Source organism: Neopelma chrysocephalum, unplaced genomic scaffold, assembly GCF_003984885.1.
Source record: "Neopelma chrysocephalum unplaced genomic scaffold, ASM398488v2 Primary Assembly neopelma1_125, whole genome shotgun sequence".
NCBI lineage: Eukaryota > Metazoa > Chordata > Aves > Passeriformes > Pipridae > Neopelma > Neopelma chrysocephalum.
The window spans coordinates 604,441-624,155 of record NW_020897787.1 but is presented as its reverse complement, the minus strand read 5'-3'; the positions used below and the strand labels follow the sequence as shown (position 1 = coordinate 624,155).

At 51.0% G+C, this 19,715-nt stretch overlaps 1 protein-coding gene across 1 annotated transcript in view; it reads right to left on the bottom strand.

Moving 5' to 3' along the window:
* Positions 1 to 941: 941 nt before the first annotated feature.
* HYDIN (HYDIN, axonemal central pair apparatus protein) overlaps positions 942 to 19,715 on the bottom strand; it is a 51,356-nt gene continuing 32,582 nt past the window's right edge. The window contains 7 exon segments of the mRNA XM_027698263.1: positions 942 to 962; positions 11,107 to 11,290; positions 13,740 to 13,978; positions 15,023 to 15,258; positions 17,114 to 17,181; positions 19,107 to 19,300; positions 19,302 to 19,331. Coding sequence (XP_027554064.1) covers positions 942 to 962; positions 11,107 to 11,290; positions 13,740 to 13,978; positions 15,023 to 15,258; positions 17,114 to 17,181; positions 19,107 to 19,300; positions 19,302 to 19,331 — 972 coding nt within the window.

Sequence of the window (19,715 nt, the reverse complement as noted above, 5' to 3'; positions counted from 1 at the left end):
GCCTCTTCGCTGGCTCTGTCCCCATGGTGGCGTGACACAGCAGCCACTCTGACACAGCCAGGAGAATTCAGGGAATTTTTCCCTTCCTCTCGTGTTTTCAAAGCCACACTCACAGTCAGTCATCTAATGCTCATTAATGAGCCACTTCACAGTGCTTTTTCCTTGTTAAAGTGGGCAGCAGTTCTGCCTACAGGCCACGAGGAGCAAGCTGGATTCACATGAGGAGCAGGTTGGATACAGCTTTGAGTAAATACAAAAAATTTGGAGAAAGAGACAGGTGTGCTTCAGCACCCCTAGAAAAAGGAACATGTGTAAAGAACGGCAATAAAAAAGTGCAGTTAAAGTGCCCCGCCTGAACCCTAAAAATTAAGATTTCTTTTTCTTTTTTAAACTAACACACCCATATTCCCCAAGAGACCCGAGGGCTGTCAGATCCTGGGAGACTGCTGAAAGCAAGGCGAGCTTGTGGTTTTGTTGCTGGGAAGCAGGAAATATAAAAGAGACAATGATATTAGATCTGGTCCTGTCCCTGGAAATCAGGAATAAACTCCTTAACACCTGTGTAGCATTGAGAAGCAGGTATTTATTAGCAGCACTGCATGCACGGAGCAATGATTCCACCTAATATGCAGGCTTGGCTTAAGAGGATACAGGTCTTTATTAAGTCAGTTTGATTCTTTACAAAGTTGGTTACAAAGCCCTCAACATTCCATTCACTGTTACTTTCTCAAAACCCATTTACAACAGTTCTACTGGTTAAAGAACTCACCCAATCCTACTCTTCGTGACTGAGGGACACAAGGTGACATCCTGATTATTTCCCCTGTCCGTGGCAGGCAGATAGGAGCTCGCTTTGGTTACATTCAGGGCTGGTAGAGGATGTCACAGCCCTTCACAGCTTCTCACCCGTGGCACCTGGAGGCCTCTCTCCTCCTTCGAATTTAGGTGGTGAAGATGTGAACCTGGAAAATAATGTAACAATGATCAGGGACCCGCAGTGGGAGGGAGGGACACCTGCACGAGCTGCTCCTTGTGAGGATGCGGCCCCTGGGTGGGTGCTGGGGTGGTGAGCTCAGAATCAGTCGGATCCAGCTGCTCCAAAACCAGGCTGGAGCAGGTCCATGCTCGGAGCAGCCCAGGGATGATGCTGGGGTAGCAGCAGTGCAGGCAGCTGCAACTGCTTGCAGAGGACAGAGATGAACAGCTTGTGGGGGAGGCAAAAAGCACAGCAGAAAGGAAAAGACAGAGAAACCGTGCAAAGAGGTGAGACTGAGGCATGAAGGGGCAGATCCAGCCAGCAACGAGCCAGCGCAGCCCCCACAGCACCCCCATGGAAGTGCCAATATTTCCTCACCCCCCTGAGGACCAGTGCCAGCAACTCTGCAGCTCTCCCAGGTATTTATCTGGAATGTTTCTCTGACTGTCAGGGAGATCAACATTTTCCAACATTCCCAGGTGACTCAGGTCACGCTCCCTGTTTTAAATCACAGCAGGTGCTCAGGGTAACTCTGCTCGCCTTTCTAAAGCCATATGAGGGACACACTCGAGCTGTGCCTGCCTGTCAGCGTGCCGAGCTGCAAGTATTCCCTGCACAAACACAACCTGGATGCTCTATTCCCAGCTGGGCATTCAGTCCCTTTCATGACTTGCTCCCCAAAGAATAACTGTCTTTAGCTTTGCAGCTTATTATCTAAGGATGAGTTTCGTTTCTGGATGAGAGATTCTGCTCATAATAACCCCCAAGAGATCCCAAAAGACCCAAAATTATCTATTCCACCACCTTCAGTTTTAGTGAGTGATTTGAGGCGACTTCCCGGGACCATGGTGCCCAGAGAACAACATTTTTCACTCTTAAAGTAGAAGCCCTCTGGGAGCCAGGACTGGGAGATGTTGTGATGAACAAGCCCTGCTGCTGAGCAGCACAGAGCCCACAAGGGACTTGTTCCAGTGGGGAAAAGTCAAAATGAATAACAGCAAAGTGTCACAAGAAGGGGGGCAAGGAATCCAAGGTGCCCACTGAAAGCTGATCTCTGGGAAGGAAATCGTTCTGGCACTGAAGTTGGTGTCTCAAAAAAGGAGAAGGGGGAGGTAACAAGATGTTCAGCATCAGTCCAGGTGCTGCATAGTTCTTTCTCTTTTGAGCACTGGGACTTCCTAAGCATCCTCCAGCACTTCCAGGCCAAGGCTGGAAGGCAGAGGAAGGCAAGTAGCAGAGAGCAGCTCCTCTGCCTGCAGAGAGGACCCATCCCAAAGCAGAGGGGCCAAAGGGTTGTGGAAGTGCCTCCACCAGCACTGTGGAGCTGAGACTAGGAGCCTCCTGAGAGAAGCAGGTCAGTGTGGAGCTGGAGGGACTGACAGCAAGGCGTCAATCCCTCTGGGTGCTTCTCACCCAACCCAGCCACTCCTCATGAGTCAAAATGCAGCCAGGAATTAACACAGGGATTTAATGGGAGCATGGGCAGATTGACACCAGGGAGAGAGGAGTCTTTCCTGCAAGGGCCAGGACAACCTTGTGCCACCTACTGCTCCCAGCATCAGAGGTGTTACAAAACTAAAATTCTCAGCCTGTGTGTTGGTTTCTGAGCCTGCTCGGGACACAGCTTCACACCACTTCCCACACCCGCCTCCCAAAATAGAGGAGCGAGGAATCACACTGCTTCTGCAAAGCACATGTGGAGATCCACGTGGGATGGCACTACCCTGCCAGCCCAGGCCGTGTGAGAGCCTCCAGTCACCCCAAAGCAGCAATGGCAGTGCCCGAGGTCCCTGCAGCCCCTGCCAGCACCACAGACGTGTGCCAGAAGCCACCACCCCTCTGCGTTAAATGCAAGAGTTTCACAGAATATCCTGAGTTGAAAAGGGCCCACAAGGATCATTGAAGCCGACTTCTGGATGCTCAGCAGTGCTGAAGGCACTAGAGCACGGCACCCACGTGTGCAGCATCCTTGGCCAGGCCCCAGGTACCACGCACAGGGACACCTGTTAGATGCCATGAGGCATCTGCATGGGTTTACAGAACCCTAGAATGCCCTTGAATTTCTCCTCCAGGCAATCAGATGCAGATTGAAAGGGCACTTTGGAGCAAGCCATGGGCAGCTCAAGGGTGTTTGCAAGATCTGCTTTTTGGGTGCACTGAGAGTCCTCAGCTCCTGCTGAAACACACGGGCCTCAAAGCGTGTCATCACTTCCAGCAAGAAGAGCCAGAGGAGGGTCTGAGGCCCATCAAGCTCCATCCAGCATGGCTCATGCCTCTCCCAGAGTATTTCTACATGATGTAGCTCATCCAATTTTGCAAGGTGCAGGCACTACAGCTCCTCAGCCGCTTTGGTCCAACCTAAGCTGGACCAGGATCAGCCACAATCAGCACTGCAGGAAGACACAGCAGGTCCTTGTGCAGATCATTCTTCAGTAGCTGTACTTCCCTCTCTTGTCGAGTTGGGGCCCTGGGAGCAGTCTCCACTGACTTTGCTGGAGTTACTCTGGCTTGCACTGATTTTACAGATGATAGAACATTACCCATTAAGTCTTCCCCTTCCTTATGCTTTGCACAGCAGTCGGGAGATTTAAAAGCATCGGGTGAGCTCCTGATTCTCTATCAGACAGAAAAATGCTTCTCCATCAGACTCCAGCCAAAGGTCTCTCTGAACAAATCAGTATCTCTAACAGTAAATCCAATTTGTAGTCTTTGTTCAAAATTAAACAAGCCCAACAGCTGTAATTTGGAGGTGCTACTTAAAGCAATCAGCACCAACGACAATCTTACCAGCTACTTCAAAAATCAGCTCTGCAAGCAGAAAACTGTTGACTCCCATAACGAAGAGCAAAGGAGGAGAGATGTGTTCCAGCCATCTGTGTGGCCAGGATCTGGACATTCACCATTTTAAGATGTTTTCATGGGGACAAGCACTAAGAACTTGTAAATACAAAGAGTATGGCTGCAAGGGTGAACAGCACATCTGGTTGAGCATAAACAGCTGAAAGCAGCAGGCTGCTCCTGCTTGCATCAGACAGGAAAGCAGAAGGCTTCTAGCCATGGGAAGAGAGAGATTCTCAGTCTGTCCTCAGGGCAAAGGCTGCAGGAGATGGCTCAAAAACTGAACCCTGAGGGCGGGCTCATGGCAAGGCTGGCGGCCTCTCTGCCCGCTGGCATCGCTGTCCCTCCACGGGGTCAAGAGCAGAGCGAGGAAAGGGAGGGAGGCGAAATGATGGAGCGTGTCCTGAAGTCCTCACCTGAAAGGAAACATCCCTGCTCGTCTCGACCACTTCTGCTGAACCCCAGAAGGTGTCTCCACCGGCCCGCGCTGATGCGCCACATCCCGGGCAGGCGGCGAAGCCACAGCCCAGCGCACCCCTCGGAGGGGATTCTGCAGCGGGTCACCACGGGGAAGGGAAGGAGGAGGTAAAGCAGAAACACAGATAATGAACACAAAATGAAAAACAAACAAAAAAAACCCCCTCCGGCTTAATATACTTCCTAGGATCGAATCCCAAAATTAATCAGACAGACGCTGAAGCTCCACCCTGCTGAGTGTCCATCCATCCCCTGCTCAGAAGGAGCAGGGATCCTCACCCTGGCAGAAATCAGATTATGGCTGTGGGGGGCTTTTACCCAGCGTAAAAGCCAAGCTAACATCGCAGCTGTGTTGCTATTAAAGGTCACTCACGTAGTACAACGTAATTCCCCCCTGCTTTACCCAGAGCAAGGCAGGCGTTCTCCTGGGACGTGCTCACAGTCAGAGCCCCACAGAGCTCCTGGAGATGGAAAGAGGGGTGACCAGGCAGGATTGGCTGGGTCCAGGCGACACCAGGGACTGCTGGGGACAAGAGTGGGGTGATGGAGGCCAGGACACAGGAGGGAGGTGACAGTTACCGCCGAGGAGGGAACACACACAGCAAACTCACAGCTGGAAAGGTTTCCTGCGGAGGAGAAAGCTGACTGTCCTGAGAGCAGAGCCACTGGAAAGGCAGCTCTAATTGGGTCAGGCGATCTCAAAAATGCGAGGCATGGCAGCTGGGCCCTGAAGGACCCCTGGGGTCCCTCATCCCCTGGGAATTCTGGCTTCTCTCTGCTACATGAAGCACACAGTGGGGAGTAAATCAACCTTTCCTCACAGCACCCCACACTACTAACTGTGGGGTGGGCATCTCTTTGGGCTTCCCTGCTTTTTGCCAAGCCCAATTCAATCTTCCTGGGAGCTGAAGTCCTCTCCAAGCTGCTGTGCTGTACATAGCTAAAGGTTTCCCCTCTCTCTGCCCCTGGCTGCCTCCCTGTCCCAGCCAAGAGATACAGATGGATGATGACACATCCCTGACATCCCTTAACCCAACTGCTACTTCTTCTCTGAGTTGGCAAAGACAATCCATGGCAACCTGACAGAGTTCAAGGAGTGTCTGGATGATGCTCTCAGTGATATGATTTAGCTTTAGGTTGGGCTCCCCATCCCCTCTGCACTAGGAAGCCCCTTGGGCTAGAAGGAATCAGCAGAGACTTACTGTGCAGACTTACAGCCAAAAACACAAGAAGATTTGGCACTTGGATTCAAATTTAGCAAGAGGGGCTTGAGCCCCTTCTCCTAAGAGTTTAAAGATTTCTCACTACCCTGTGAAGACAGGTGTGAAGGAGCAAGATTCAGGATGGGAGCGGTTCCAGGCGTGGAGAAAGACGCACAGCAATTGACAGGACTTTGTTAGATGGACTTTACCCTCATTATGTGGTTTCAAATATGTGTATTGCATTGTACCCACACCACACAGCAGCTTGGAGAGGACTTCAGCTCCCAGGAAGATTGAACTGGGCTTGGCAAAAGGCAGGGAAGCCCAAAGAGATGGGCATGCCTGGGCGTGTCTGGGCTTGCCACGAGTTTTGCCTGCCCCCTGCTTCCCCGCTCCCCTCTCTCATAGGCTGAAGAAGCTGCAGAGAGGAGACAGTCACCATTCGCCCTTTCCTTCCCCGGTTCCTCCCACGTTCCTCCCCCTTTGCCTGTGTCCCTACCCTGATTTGTTCCCCCGTTTGCCTGTCTCATGCTCCACCCCATGTTCTAGACCTTTCCCTGCCTGAACTTATAAAAACCCCGGGCACACCCCAATAAAGCATTCCATTTGCACCTCTGCCTTGACCCTGGAGTCATCCATGCTGTGTCACAGCCCCATTCCCACTCGGACCGTGGCAGACAGGGATGCACCAGGAAAGAGCACAGCCATAGTAGAAATGGCACTCTTGGGCAGAGCAGTGCCAGGGGTTTCAGATGGATTCTCCCTTGGGAAAGCTGTTTGATGCACAACTTGCAGGAAGCAGCAACAGAATGAAGGGTGAGAAACAGATGGAGAAATTAAAGAGAAATGAGGTCTGGAAGATTATGTCACCTTACTCATCTCTGCCACATGGAGTGAGGGCTGTTCCCACCAACAAACCAAAAGGAAACATCAGCCTTTTGTCTCACAAACAGTAAAGCTCTGCAGAGACGGGCCTTGAACCTCCTGTGCCTCCTGCCCAGAGGGAATTCAAGCACGAGCCACCCAGAACTGCATGGTGAGGGAGAGGGACACCCTTCACAGTGCCAGCGCACCTTGGGCTCCCACTGTGAGCCCTGGCTAATGAAGATGTGCAGAAAGCAAAGGCAGAAGCTGGCTGTGCCCCAGGTTTGCAGCTGAACAATGCTGGCAGAGCTAAAAGAACTCACCTTCCAGCCAGCATTTGCTAGCTGGCTCTAAAAGCAGAAGGCAACCCCCACCAGAACCCCCACAGCCTGCTCGGGGCATGGGTGACACGTGGACCTCTCCCAGGGTTGGTCCTGATGGCACAGGACAAAGCCAGGGAGATGGGCAGCCACCTGACAGCCCCTTGGGATGTGCAGTGCTTTTCCCTCAGGCAAGGCTTTCTCCTTCACCTCCCCTGCCCTCAGCCTGCCCCTCCAACACCCTGGGGCTGCTCCCCAGCCCACCGAGGGCAATGACAGCTCTCGGGGTCTGTCACCCTCCTGCAAAGGAGGAGGCTGAGGCTCCCCAAGCCCAAGAGTTACAGTTAAAGCGACTCCCACGCAGCTGTTCTGAACTCCAACCTCCGCTGCAGTGTTCCAAGTCATCACCCTCCAGGTGTCTCACGGTGGGCAGAAGAACCTGCCTCAAACGTGCCGTGGTGCTCCCATGAGCTCAACCAGAAGATGCTGTGCCCAGGCCTGGGATGGGCTGGCTGACTTGCCAGCTGGGAAAAGAGCAGCACTGTGCTGGAAGAGGCACAGAGATGGGAGGTGCATGGTGACACCATGCTGAAGGTAGAGGAGAAAGAAGCTCAGACACGCTGCAAATAGGAAATCTTCACCACCTACCTTTGTCGTGGCAAAGCATCACTGTCCCACACCTCATGTCCGGCTTTGTGTGTCTACTACAGACTTGCTAACAACATACACTCGCTGACAAACCCCTCCTTGGCGAGCATCTTGCTTAATTTTCATTCTATCTGAATGGAACAAGTAGCAAATTCCCAAGTCTTCCTTGCTTCAGCTCCGCAGTGTCTCTGCCCAGGAGTACAGAGACTCTCTGCTGTCTGCAGCAGTGCGTGGCCATCCCAGAGGTGATCCCTGCCCAGCACTTGCTCCAAGAGCCACTTCTCTGTTATAGACCCAGCAAACCACTGCTCTGCTGCTGCCAAACTTCATGCAGCAACTTTCCATCACGACTCAGCCCTCCTTTTCTAAGTTACCCACAGGATTTAAACAGGGAAATAGCACCTGTGGGGTTACCAAAGGCCAAAACCTACTGCCCCATAGAGCTGAAAGCACCAGGGGGTAAGAAAGGGGTGTGCATGACTGTCACTCATCTGAGAGTGTCCCCAGCCCCAGGGGCACGTGCACATTTCTGATGGATGCTCCCAATGTTCCTGCTTCTCCCCGCTGGTGGCTGACAGAGCATTGCTGTCACATTTCTGCCTTGCACTCTTTTTCACTGTCTGCATTTTCCATTTCTTCCTCGCTGTAAAAACAGCAAAGCAAAAACCCATCAACTCTAACACAGAATTGGGGTTTCTTTGGTCAGCACCAAGGCTGGGATCTGGCTCGCAGGGTCCCTGCCAGGGGACATGGAAGGAGAGAGGGCAGAGGCAGGAGATATTACTGATGCTGTAGGAAGACCCACTTGGGAGGAGAAGGGCTCCTGGCTCGTTCAAAACAAATTGGCCAAGAAAACCCTGGATGGAACGGAAAGAGTCGTGTTCTACAACTTTAGCTCAGCAAATCCTTTCCCTGAAGAATCTACCGGCAATTCATTACGCTGGATTTGTAGCCAAGAAGTTCCCACTCTCCAGAGACGTCAGATCAATACAGGGAGGGGGTTTGATGTGTGCCATGAAGGTGCAGAGCTCCCTGCTGATCCACCCTGGCACACGGACCACTCGGTGCCTGTTAGCTCTGTCCCAGGGAGGGAACAGGTCTCACAGGAAGGGGCCAAAGAGGTGATGCAGCAACAGCAACGTTCAGTGCAAACGACAAGGCTTAATAAAGGATGAAAACTCCAGAGAACAGCTACATTTGGGGATGAGCCTCTGGCAGCCTATGAGAAAACCCTTGTAGTGTACTTTCGACTGAACGTCTTCCTTTTGAGGGGAAACCCAAAGAAAGCTGAGGAGCTGGTCACTACCCTTAGAAAGGAGACAAATCAGTCTTTCAAGAAGAAACCTTGAAGGTAACAAATAGGATGAAATGTTTGAATTGGGCTCCACGTGTAGTGTCTCCTGCAGGGTGATTCTGGAGGCCTATTCCAACACTGCAGAAAACCTCTTGGTGCAAAGGCTTGACTCAGCTTTGAGCTCTCAAAGGTCCAAGGGGTGAAGGGAGCCTGTTCTCAGTCTGTAGGTGTAGACAAAGAGTAATCATGAGACACTCATGGCTCAGCAGTCAGAGAAGGGACATGGGTTGGCACAAGTTGGGCACATCCGACCCCTCAGCCACAGCTGGACCATGCTGCTTATACCATTGCTCTGCTCAAAGCAGCAGCACTGACTAGAGAGTGAGAGGGAAAAAATGGGTTGAAAAATTAGAAGAAAAAGAAGGATCTAAGCACACAGTCTTGTCCAGGCAGCAAAACAACATTTTTTCTCTCCTGGCCAAAATAAATGGCTGCTGGGAGTCTCTGCTGTTCGGCTCCAGCAAGGTTGGATGGATGGATGGTTAAATTCTACTGATCTCACCTTCCTGAGACTTGATGTTTGATTCCCTCGATGTCAGACTGAGTTAGTTTGATCTGAACATTTAGAACACCAACAGTGCTTAATGTGGACCAGAAATAATATCTGACATGCTGCCCTTCTGCCAGGCTCTTAATGAGCAATTTGAGGTGTTAATAGCTTGGAGACCATCTTCACTTCCAGCTCTGCCACAGAGAATCACATGGTGGCTGCTGAGGGACCCGGAGAGAATACATTACTGCTTAATTAACATGCAGAGCAGAACAGGGCTAAAGAGCCAGCAAAGGGGCCATGCCAAACCCTTTGGAGCAGAGGCTGCTCTCCTGCCAGATGCTTGGGACCCTCAGCTGCCACCAACTCAGCAGAGTTGGGTGACTCAGCATCAGCTGGAAGAGCAAGTGCCTACAGGCTCAGGTCCAGCAAAGCCAATTCAGTGGGAGATGGGGCGATTAAAAGCTGGAAACTGATTCAGCATTCCCATTTCCAAAAACCTAAATTGGTTCTAAAAAAATAGGAGTAAAGAGAAACAGGCAAGCAGCCAACAAGTGGCCTCAGAGGAAATTAATTCCTCGTGGGCTTCGCTGGAATGCGCTTGTTTCTCTGTTATTATAAAATATATTCATTGTTCTAGCATCAAAATTAGATTTCCCCTTTAGCTTGTAATTAAACCCTAATCTAATTTGCCAGAAGATGACAGGGGCCTCGAAGCAGAGCTTACAGCCCTGCCCCTCTTTCTTTCTCCACCTCCCACCATCTGCTTTTGCAGACTTTCTTCTGTGTTCCAGGGTCTGCTCTTGATGGTGCTGTGCACCAAGAAGGGCCACACGAAAAACTTGTTGGGACTTGGTAAGACCCAGCTGGGAATGGGCTGCCTCAGTGCCCAGGGCTTCTTCCCCAAGCCCTCCTCAGAACCACAGCTAGTTTCCAACTCCCAAGAGGTCGTCTCCTCTGAGCCAGGTCCCAGTTCCCCAAACAAAACTGTTTCTGGATGAGATCTATTCTTTGTAACTGCAGCACTTCAATGCCCAGTGGTTAACTGGGCTCAGTTTGCTGGGGCATCATGGAAGAACCAGTCTCAGCAAGACTTTCATGCTCATTTCACATTCACTTCCACATCTGTGCCCAGTGGTCCTGGAACCAGGGAATGCACACCAGGTTTAGCTGGCAGCTTCTCTGCAGAGTTGTATTTCCCCTGGAAAAAACGGTCCAGGGAGGAGAACACCCCAAGGCCCTGCTAAAATCTCCCCCTCTGAGCTGCTTTCCAAGGGTGCTGCAAGACCCGGCTGCCCTTGGGACACCAGGGCTGGCTGAGAGACTGGGGAACAGTTATGGAAATATTGACCAAAGTCGAGCTGTCAATTATAATGATCTCTGGGAACAGTTTCCCACGTGGATGGACATCACACTGATCATTAGAGCTGACACAGTGTTGGTTTTCCTCCTCCAGGACTCAGGGCTAGACCAGCCCTTTGCCCACATTTGTCTGCAGAGGACAAGTGATGCTGATCCCAGACACTCCCTCCCTTCACAGGGCTTTTGTTTTACTCCCTGCTTTCCCCAGATAAAGCGCTTGGCACTTGTTTCATTTGCTTTCTGCCTGGGCTCTCAGTCTAACTTTTTTTCTCTGCCCTTTCTTTCTGCCTCAGCACATGACACTGATAACCTGTTTGCCCTGAAGGACTAATATTTCCTTCAGCCTGTATTTTGGGATCAGCACTGGATTTTGGTAGCTATGGAAACACAAAAAAGCCTTAGCAACTGATGGTGGCCAGCAAGGAAAGCAACTGGTGCTGCCATGGAAACTTGTGGCCTTAAAACAGTTTCTTGAAGGCATTTGCTCCTTCTCCCAGGGGAAGTCAAGGGGCTGCAGGAGAAGCCCCAGTGGAGGGGATCTGATGGGAAGGGCTCAGCCCTTGGTGGGACCTCACCTGGGGGGTGCTGGAGAAGCCTTCCAGCACCATGTCCTTAGTCTGGCCCGGCACCAGCTCCATCTGTGGTGGTTCCAGCTTGAACACGGGGCTGACAGGTTCGGGGATCTGGGGGGTGTCTTTGCCCTTGGTGGTACCCAGGGCACGACGCTGCTGAAGGATGCTGAACCCTTCTGTGGTCCAGAACAGTCAGTGGGTGTGTCGTCCTTCGTTTGTTATTTTCAACTGGTAACAGAAGGGAGTGAGGCTGGAAGAGAAGCAGAGATGGCATCAGCAGCACCCTGATGGAGTTCCCTGAGTGCACACTCAGTGCTAAAACCTCCACCAAAAAGGCCACTCGAGCTCAAAGCTTCAGCCAGGCCTTGGCTGCCCCGAAGTTCATCACCATCCAGCAGCTGCTCTCTGTGTGTACAGCCAGGAAAAGCTTCATTGTCATGGTTTGAGACCCCTAAAACTCTAATTTCCAAGTCCAAGCCCCCCCTCCCACAACTCACTCCAGTGTGAGAGGGGTTTTCCAGACACAACACAAGACTCAATATGGGGGGAAGGGAATTATATTACAATTATTACACAAATAAATATTATAACACATTATATACACAATCCTAACTATCTCTCCTATGATAAAGCAATATTTACATTGGATCAAATCTCTTTTCCCTCCAATAAAAGTCCAGAAGGGAAGAAGGAAAGATCTTTTCCACGTTCAGGGCAGCAGTGTCTCTCCTCTCCAATGCAGCAGTCATAGCTGGAGTTGTTGTAGCTGGATCTCTCTCTCCATTACACACAAGGGGGTCTCCTCTCACCCCTCTCGGCCCCCTGTTCTTAGAGACCATCCAACCCTCATCACTTCCCAACAGATCATCTTTTGCCTGAACGGTGTAGCTGGGTTTGTTGTTTTAGGAAGAGAAATGCACTGTGGGAACACGGGATCAACAGAAGTTTCCCCAATATGAAGATGGCAGCAAGACCAGGTCTAGCTACTGAGGGAGTGGAGTGACAGGAAGAGATGACTGGCTAACTTCAGCTAGACAGAAAACAAAATGAATGTTCAATGGAAATTGATTCCCTCATGTAAAGAAACACTAACTGCAGGCTAGTCTGGAGCCATTATTTTATTCTCAATAAATCTGAGCACGGCCAGGAAACAAATTGTTCCTGGAAAAGTTATTGGTTTTTTTGAAAGGCACAGATTACGTGGCTGGCAAAGAGCAGGTCTGCTGCCAGCAGCTCCACACAAACACAGGAGGGATGGCATGGGAGAAACTCGCTCTGAAACAGACTCTTAACAAATGACGTGTGCAAGCTTAGTATGAAAGGGTTTATGTTGGGGACAGCAACAGATGAAAGCCTGGAGAAGCTCTGGGTAGGTGCAGAATTTGTGGCTCTGGGAACACCCAACTCATTCGAGCTGTTCCCTGGGTCCCATCTCAGCTCACAGGGTGGTAGCTCTGAGCTGACAGGACCAGCAACAACCCCAAACCAGGCCTGCAGGCACAGGTGGGAAGGGGGCAGAGGATGATGACACCAGTCACACCGACATTGTCCCCTCTGTTTTGTAGCCAGTTTGTGGCTGCACAGAGCACAGGACATGTGGACTAGCACCCACCTCCCTGCAATGCCCCTGCTCGTGTGGATGGCTGGTGGGTGCATATTTAACCCCTTGAAATCCATCCTAAATGCCTCAGGTAGGATTAACCTACTCTTTCTACCTCAAAATTTGGGTATTGGGAATGCTGTGGACCCTCTTTGCAGCCAGGGAAAAGAACAGGCACATTGAGGAGACTATTATTCCCGTCCCAAGAGCTCTCCAGCACAAGGCAAACAGCACTTTGAAAAGGCTTCTTTTTCTCCTCTTTACAAGAATGTGTCTGGTTTCAGACAAAGCCATTAGGATGAGTGAAGCCCCTCCTGCAAGCTCAGCTCTATGAATTCACACTCCCAGGGTATCCCACCCAACCTCCCTCACTGGACTTTTCCTGTCCCTTTTGGAGCTGGTCCTGCAGCCACCTCTGCTCATCTGTGCCTCAGGCTTCTGCTGTGGAGGAGACAAGGGAGCAGGCAGAACAAACGAGGGAAGAGCCACTGTGTCTAATAAAGCACAGCCCTGCAGGGGAGCTGGGGGAAGAACAATTGGAGGGGTATCACAGGGCAGAGAAATTCTGCTGCTCCTCCCGGATTCCCGGGCAGAGGGGAAATAAACCCACACCATTTGTTTAGTCGAGGAGCTGCCAGGAAGCCACTGCCAAGGTTTTTGCGCTGTTGTGAGATGATGCTCCATAGGGAACGGAAAAGCAAGCAACGTTATTGCAGAGAGAAATATGTTTATACTGGTAATGTAGCGTTTTCCAGCCAGAGGCTGCTGGGACCTGCTGTTTTCTTCCAAATCGTTACTTGATAAAGTGAGGAAATAAACGCGTCAGAACCAAAGACAATTCAGCGACAATTTAGCTACTGGCTTCCATTTTGGTGGCTTTTGAGGGTATCTAAAAAACTCTCAACTGGCCAGCACATGTTTCTAAAGGAATCAGAGCTGGGACCCTGTGCACTGAAGAAGATCCAGCCTGAAGGACTACGGCAAAACTGCTCCTTGCTGAGCCCACGGGAGAAGCGGGAGCCGAGAGAGATCCTACCTGAAGTGGGGGCCAAAGTTGAGCTCCTGAGGGAATGGTTTGTCAGTGACAGTTGTGGTGCCAATGCCCACAGCCTGCACGGGGATGATGTTCACTGGGCTGTTCTCAATGAACAGCTTCACCTTGTCCTCAGATTTCCCCGTGTCATCGAGGTTTGCTGTGACAGTCACAGACACCTCGCTCTCGGGGGGGATCACTCCCTTACTGGGTTCAGCCCTCCAGCGTGAGCACGAGCCAGCCTGTAAGACAAACCAAGCACCAACTTAGGATGGAAACCACGGACCCTGGTCTGCTGTGGGGTGCAGGAAGTGGAAGGACTAAAGAGAAGAGGGTAAAAACCATAAAGGTTTAATTTCCTTAAATCTAAGTGTCTGGCAACAGCAACTCTCCAAGAGCTTATATGACCTGTATTTTACCCTCCTTTAACAGATTCACTTCATTATCCCAGTACTGCTCAACCCAAGGGATGTTCCTCCTCAGGAGAAGGTTATTCCCCCTCCAGTCTCTCTTTGGAGTCCATGCCAAGGGAAGCTACTTTCCTGGCTTCCTGACAACAGAGCTGGGTTGGCACAGAGGCTCAAGGCCAGAGGAAGCCAGGACTGCTCCAATCCCTCCTCCCAAGCCTGTTTTCAAGCCTCTCATAGATCCCCCCTCCAGCAAGATCAGACTAATGCTCTACTCACCACTTTATTCAAATTAAGGGATCAATTTTTCACCTGACTACAATGACATAAACGCAGAGGAAATCTGTTGACTTGAACAGAATGAACAGCATGTGCCCAGTTCCAGAGCTGTGTCAGCTTTACAGCAGGAAGCTGAGGGCAAAGTGTGGCCCAGCAGGTGCTGGGCAGTTCATGGCTGCAGAGTGTTTTCTGTCCCCACTGGAGATCCCCACAGGGAATACAACTCATTCTGCTCCCCAGGAGAGGAGAAATGAGACAGGGAGGAAAAGCAAACTGATTTATACAATGACATCCCTCCCTCCAACAGCCACCTTCTGTCCTCATCCTTCCTCTGCTGCTTTCCATCAGAGAAATTCCTCTCAAAAACACACAAATGGCTTCTGTACTTGACCATATGGTACATGATTTCAGCTTATGACTTTGGAAACAAAACTGTGCTCCTTCAGGAACATCCCGAGCAACCCAGCTAAAAGAGGCCTCACACCAGTGCAGATCTCTTACTCTGACAATACTCAAAGCTGGCAGTGCCAAAGCCCTCCCACACATCAGTGAAGCTTCAGCCTCACCTGCTGAAGCTGTATGGCTGGACCCTTCCCATACCTGGATATCCTGGAATGCCTGGGAGCAGATGGTCCCTCTGCAGGGCGTTATGGTAAATTCCATTGGCTCCGTGAGACCCTGAGCTCCCTTTCTCCAGGATGGGTGGGTGTTGCTGGATGTCTGATCCGAGCTGGTGAGGCTGGGCTGTCCAGAGCCGTCCTCAGGAATGCGGAGGGTGAAGGCCATGGGCATCAGGGAGGTGTTGGTCAGGCGGCAGGACAAGGTGCGAGGAAAGCCTGGAAAATGACACAAGTATCCAGGAGGCACCAATCACCTCGTGATTCCTGCTGTGAATGTCCCGGGAGGATAAAACTGTGCTTGGAGTTTGGCTCTTTGTTATCTGAACTACAGCTCATTGAGCAGCTCAGCCAGGAATTAATGGTCACTTAGTTCCCTTTGATGCTGCTCCCAGATTGCTGCCTTGGAAATGCCCACTCAGCCCTGCTGAACACCACAAGTGTTTCTAACAGGGAGGAGGAGCTCTCTCCCCTGCCCCAAACCAGCACCACTTATTTCTCACTGATGAGTGTGCACCCAAACTGAAGATTTACTCTCAAAATTCAGGCTGTAAAACTCCTGTTAACTCTGCCTACACTCCCACTGTTTTCAAGGTATAAAAGCAGTGAGTTGTCATCGAGGAGAAGCTACAGTAAAACAAAGGAAGGATGGAATTGGGAACTAGAACATGATCCAAAGCACCCTAAGGCAGTTTCTCTAGGCAGGATCCTTAAGGCACCTCCTGGTCTGGGGCAACTCGACCAAGCATGTGACAACTCACAGCCCACTTCACTGGAGGCAAACCCCAGGCTTGCTTTGAGATCAGGAACTACCTCTCACCAAACAAACAGGGACATAACAGAAAGCCAGGGATACAGCCACACCTGGTGGGGATGTCCTGCAGAGCCAGGACACCAGCCCACAACCTGCTCTGCACTGGACATCTGTCTTGGCTGGCCAGCTCTGTGGGGAGGAGACATCTCCCAGGGCCTGCTTACCAAGCGTCCTTTGAACCCAGAGGGGGAGGAAAAACCAACTGTAGGCACAGCCAAGAGCTTCTCTGTGCCCATCAACAGTGACCACTGCCCAGCTCCAGCACTGACTCCAGCAGGGAGGCAGGAGGGGCACAAAAAGGACCAACACAGATGTCACAATCCCAAATGAGACCGAGGTCACCAGATGCAGAGAACAGTCAGCAGCACAGTTAAAAGAAGCAAAGATACAACAGCTGCCTTCAGCTGAAGAGGCCTTGGGAATTAAATCAGATTAAGCAGAATGAATCTCCTATTACAGAACTATATTCCTACCTGGTGTCTTTCTTGTTGTTTCATTTATTGAAAAGGAAACTAAGAAGTGGCTCAGTGGTGATGCAGGGAGGGGAGGAAGCAGCGCAGGAAAAGTAATGAGTTTTCTTAAAAAGCCCATGAACAGCATGAAAACACAGAGGCATCCTGGTTGCAGAATGATAATGGCCCTTCAATCAATCCACAATTGATTTCACATTTAAGCTGTAGATCATCTCGGTAAAAAGCCTTTTGTGAGCCTGAGATGGAGAACTGGAATCTGCATTTCAATGGTGACGCTCTGGATGCTCAGCCCCGGCTCTGTCAGCAGAGCTGCATGTTTGGTGGGGAAGAAGAAGCCCGTGGCTCTGAAGACCTGGTTGGGGATAACGAAGCGCCCTCACAGCACTAATTAACACCCCACACTAAAGGTCAGAAGGGTAAATGGGGTCCTTGCATGTGCCCAGAGCAGCTACAGGCTGGTACATGGCTTAACCTCCCTCCTCTTGCAGTCCCATCCCCTGGGCCCTCCTGGGACAAGGACTTTCACAGCTGTTCTGCTGTCAAGGATTGGGAGATTGTAGCAGAACAGACTATGAGGGACACCAGAAAACACTGACCTTCTATTCCTTTGGTCCTACTTGACCTCATGATGGGAAAACGCTGCCTGAGCCACCAGCAGCCCTGGAGTCAACACCCTGAAGAGGCTCCTGTGAAAGGACACGAGTGATGGATGTTCTTACGTTCAAGTGCTCCATTTTGACAACACACAGACCTCTCACACTGTGATCTAAACCCTGGGCACACTCACCAAAGGAGGTGTCACCAAGGGGGAGGGCAGGTACATCAAAATGCAAAGTTGGTCCAATGACACAGCCCCTGCGAGGACAAAGGCAGAGGAGGCAGTGGCTGGGTTAAAGGGAATTGCAAAGGGTTTGGCTGTAGTTACAGCTCAGGTGGGTAAAAGCTGCTGTCAGAGCCACTCTGGGTTTTAAATCAACCCACCACCCTGAGCTCAGCACGGCATCCACACGGACAGGAGGCAGCCAAAGCACTGGGCAGCAGCCAACAGCTGCTGATGGGGCTTAGGGCACCCCAGCAGGCAGGACATGCCCCATGAAGGACCCTGTACATGCACAGATGGCTCTGTGCCTCAGTTTCCCCATCTGTGAGATGATGGACACAGAGGTGTCCCCACAAAAGTGGACTCACTGTAACCAGCTTTCCCAGCCACGGGGTCCCTGCTTGGCTATTTCTTAGCTGGGACTGGTGTTTCCATGGAGGATCTTTTCCCAGGATATCTTGACCCGTGCAATCATTACAGGCAGGATTTTGAGGCATGAATCCAGGGCAGCCCCAGCCATCCACTGGGAAGAGCAGCAAGAGTTCTACACAGTGCACAGATGAATCTCAGAGGAAAGGACCAGCTTGTCACCAGTGCACCAGCTGACACAGCCAAGAGCAGTAGCTTAAAAAAACTGAACATGGGTGTCCTGAATCCACCACACACCCATTCTTAAATTCAGCACACAGGCTCCAAACTCCAAAAGTCACTAACATCACTGATATCAGCGCTTGAAGCTGCACAAAACTCACAGGTTTCTCTCATGGTTGATGCCAATCAATGCCTACTCTGCCTTTTGGTTAAAAATCAAGGGCCACAGTGAACTGTGCCTCCTGTTTTACTCACAGGACTGCCACTGGCTCTGCTCTACACATCTCGTCAAGCGAAACCTGCCCTTGCTCAAGGAGAAAGCTGCTTATGCAACAACATCCCGTGACCAGTTTGGGGGAGGGACAGAGTAGAATAAATTATTCGATTGTGAAATGTTCCCTCTTCATTTCCAAAAAAAAAAATAAAAAAGGCAGTGCTTTTCCTCCAAACACAAAGCCAGCATAATCGTTTCTCTACTGAGGTCAGACCTACTTACTACTCTTCTCTTGCAAAGTAATAACCTTCTTGTTCTTTTTTATCCATTTCCCTTATCTCGTTGGTAAAATCGACTGCAGATTTCTTTCATTTCTTTACTGCCTTGATCCAATGGCCCAGCCACAGCCAGCTCCAGAGCTCCAGAACCCAGCATCAGCTTTCCTGCCTGCACCACATTATCCCACCAGCCCATGGCTCAGACCAGCTGGGACAAGCCCTCATGCTGCTGTGGTGCTGAGAAGTGAGCTTTGCCTCTCCCATCATCACCTTTTTTGTCCCCCCTTCTCTCCTTTGCTGGGTGAGGATTACCTTTTGCAGCTGCACCAGCCCATGGGATGATGCCCAAGCCCTTGTGACAGTCCCTGCTGCAGAGCTCCCCATCTCCTGCATCTGCCCTTTCCTGGCTGTGGAAAGGAGGCACCAGAGCACTCCCTGCACAAGAGCTGGGAGCACAGCCTGTGCCCACACATGGGCATGAGAGATGTGAGGCTGCTGCTGCCCATTTGGGAGGGATTATTAACAGGATTTTAAAAGCAGAATCACCCGGGCTGGCCCATCTCCAAAGCCCTGGGGGCTTTGCTGGGTGTTCAGGTGGGACATCCCAGACCAGCTACTGCCCAAAGCTGATGCCATCCCACTGCCTGCCATGGCCCAAGGGGGAGAGACATCCCTGCAGGAAGGAGTCACTCCAGCTCCTGGTACCTGCACTGGGCAGAAGGCACCTCCACACTGAGGGGCTGCCAGCATCAGAGCCAAGACTGAGACCTCAGGCAACACCTTTGCTCTCTGCTCCACCACCAAATGAGGCAGGTGGGAGATGATTACCCAGAGACAGCTACAGATGTGCCCACCAAGCTCCCAGAGCCCTCCTCACCTGATAGTCAAGGTCACAGGCTTGGGGGCTTGAGGGACACAGAACTGGAATTCTTCCTTGAACTCCCCTGGGATGGTGGTACGGAAGGAGATGCTGATGGCCTGGAGCCCATCTGGTGGAATGATGCCCAGCTGGGGCAGAAAAGTGGAGCAGGAGCCCACAGATGTAGTTGGAGGGATGAGGCTGAAGGGATGGAGCCTCAATAGGGCCTTTGTTAAATAGGATCTCACAACCATTCACAGCCATCATTTACAAATTGACCATTATTTAGAAAAAAAAAGCAAATTTGGGGCCAAGCTCTATTTTGTTGAACACTCAAGAGACCTACTGCCTCCAAAAAGTGCCCCCATCTTCCAGGAGCACCAGCCTGCAGTCAGGCACCAACAAACCCACCCACAGCAAAGCTGTCACTGTCCTGACTTCTGTAGGGGGAAACCCTGCCATTGCCATGGACTTATCCATCTGCTTTGGGATTCCTTTCCCTAATTATTGACCTTGCAAAACCTGTCAATTAAGACAATTAAGGCAGAAGCAGAGGGCTGTCCCTCATTTCCTAACTTTGCAGCTGCTGTTGAAAACATTCCTGTATTCAGCATCTGCCATGAAAGT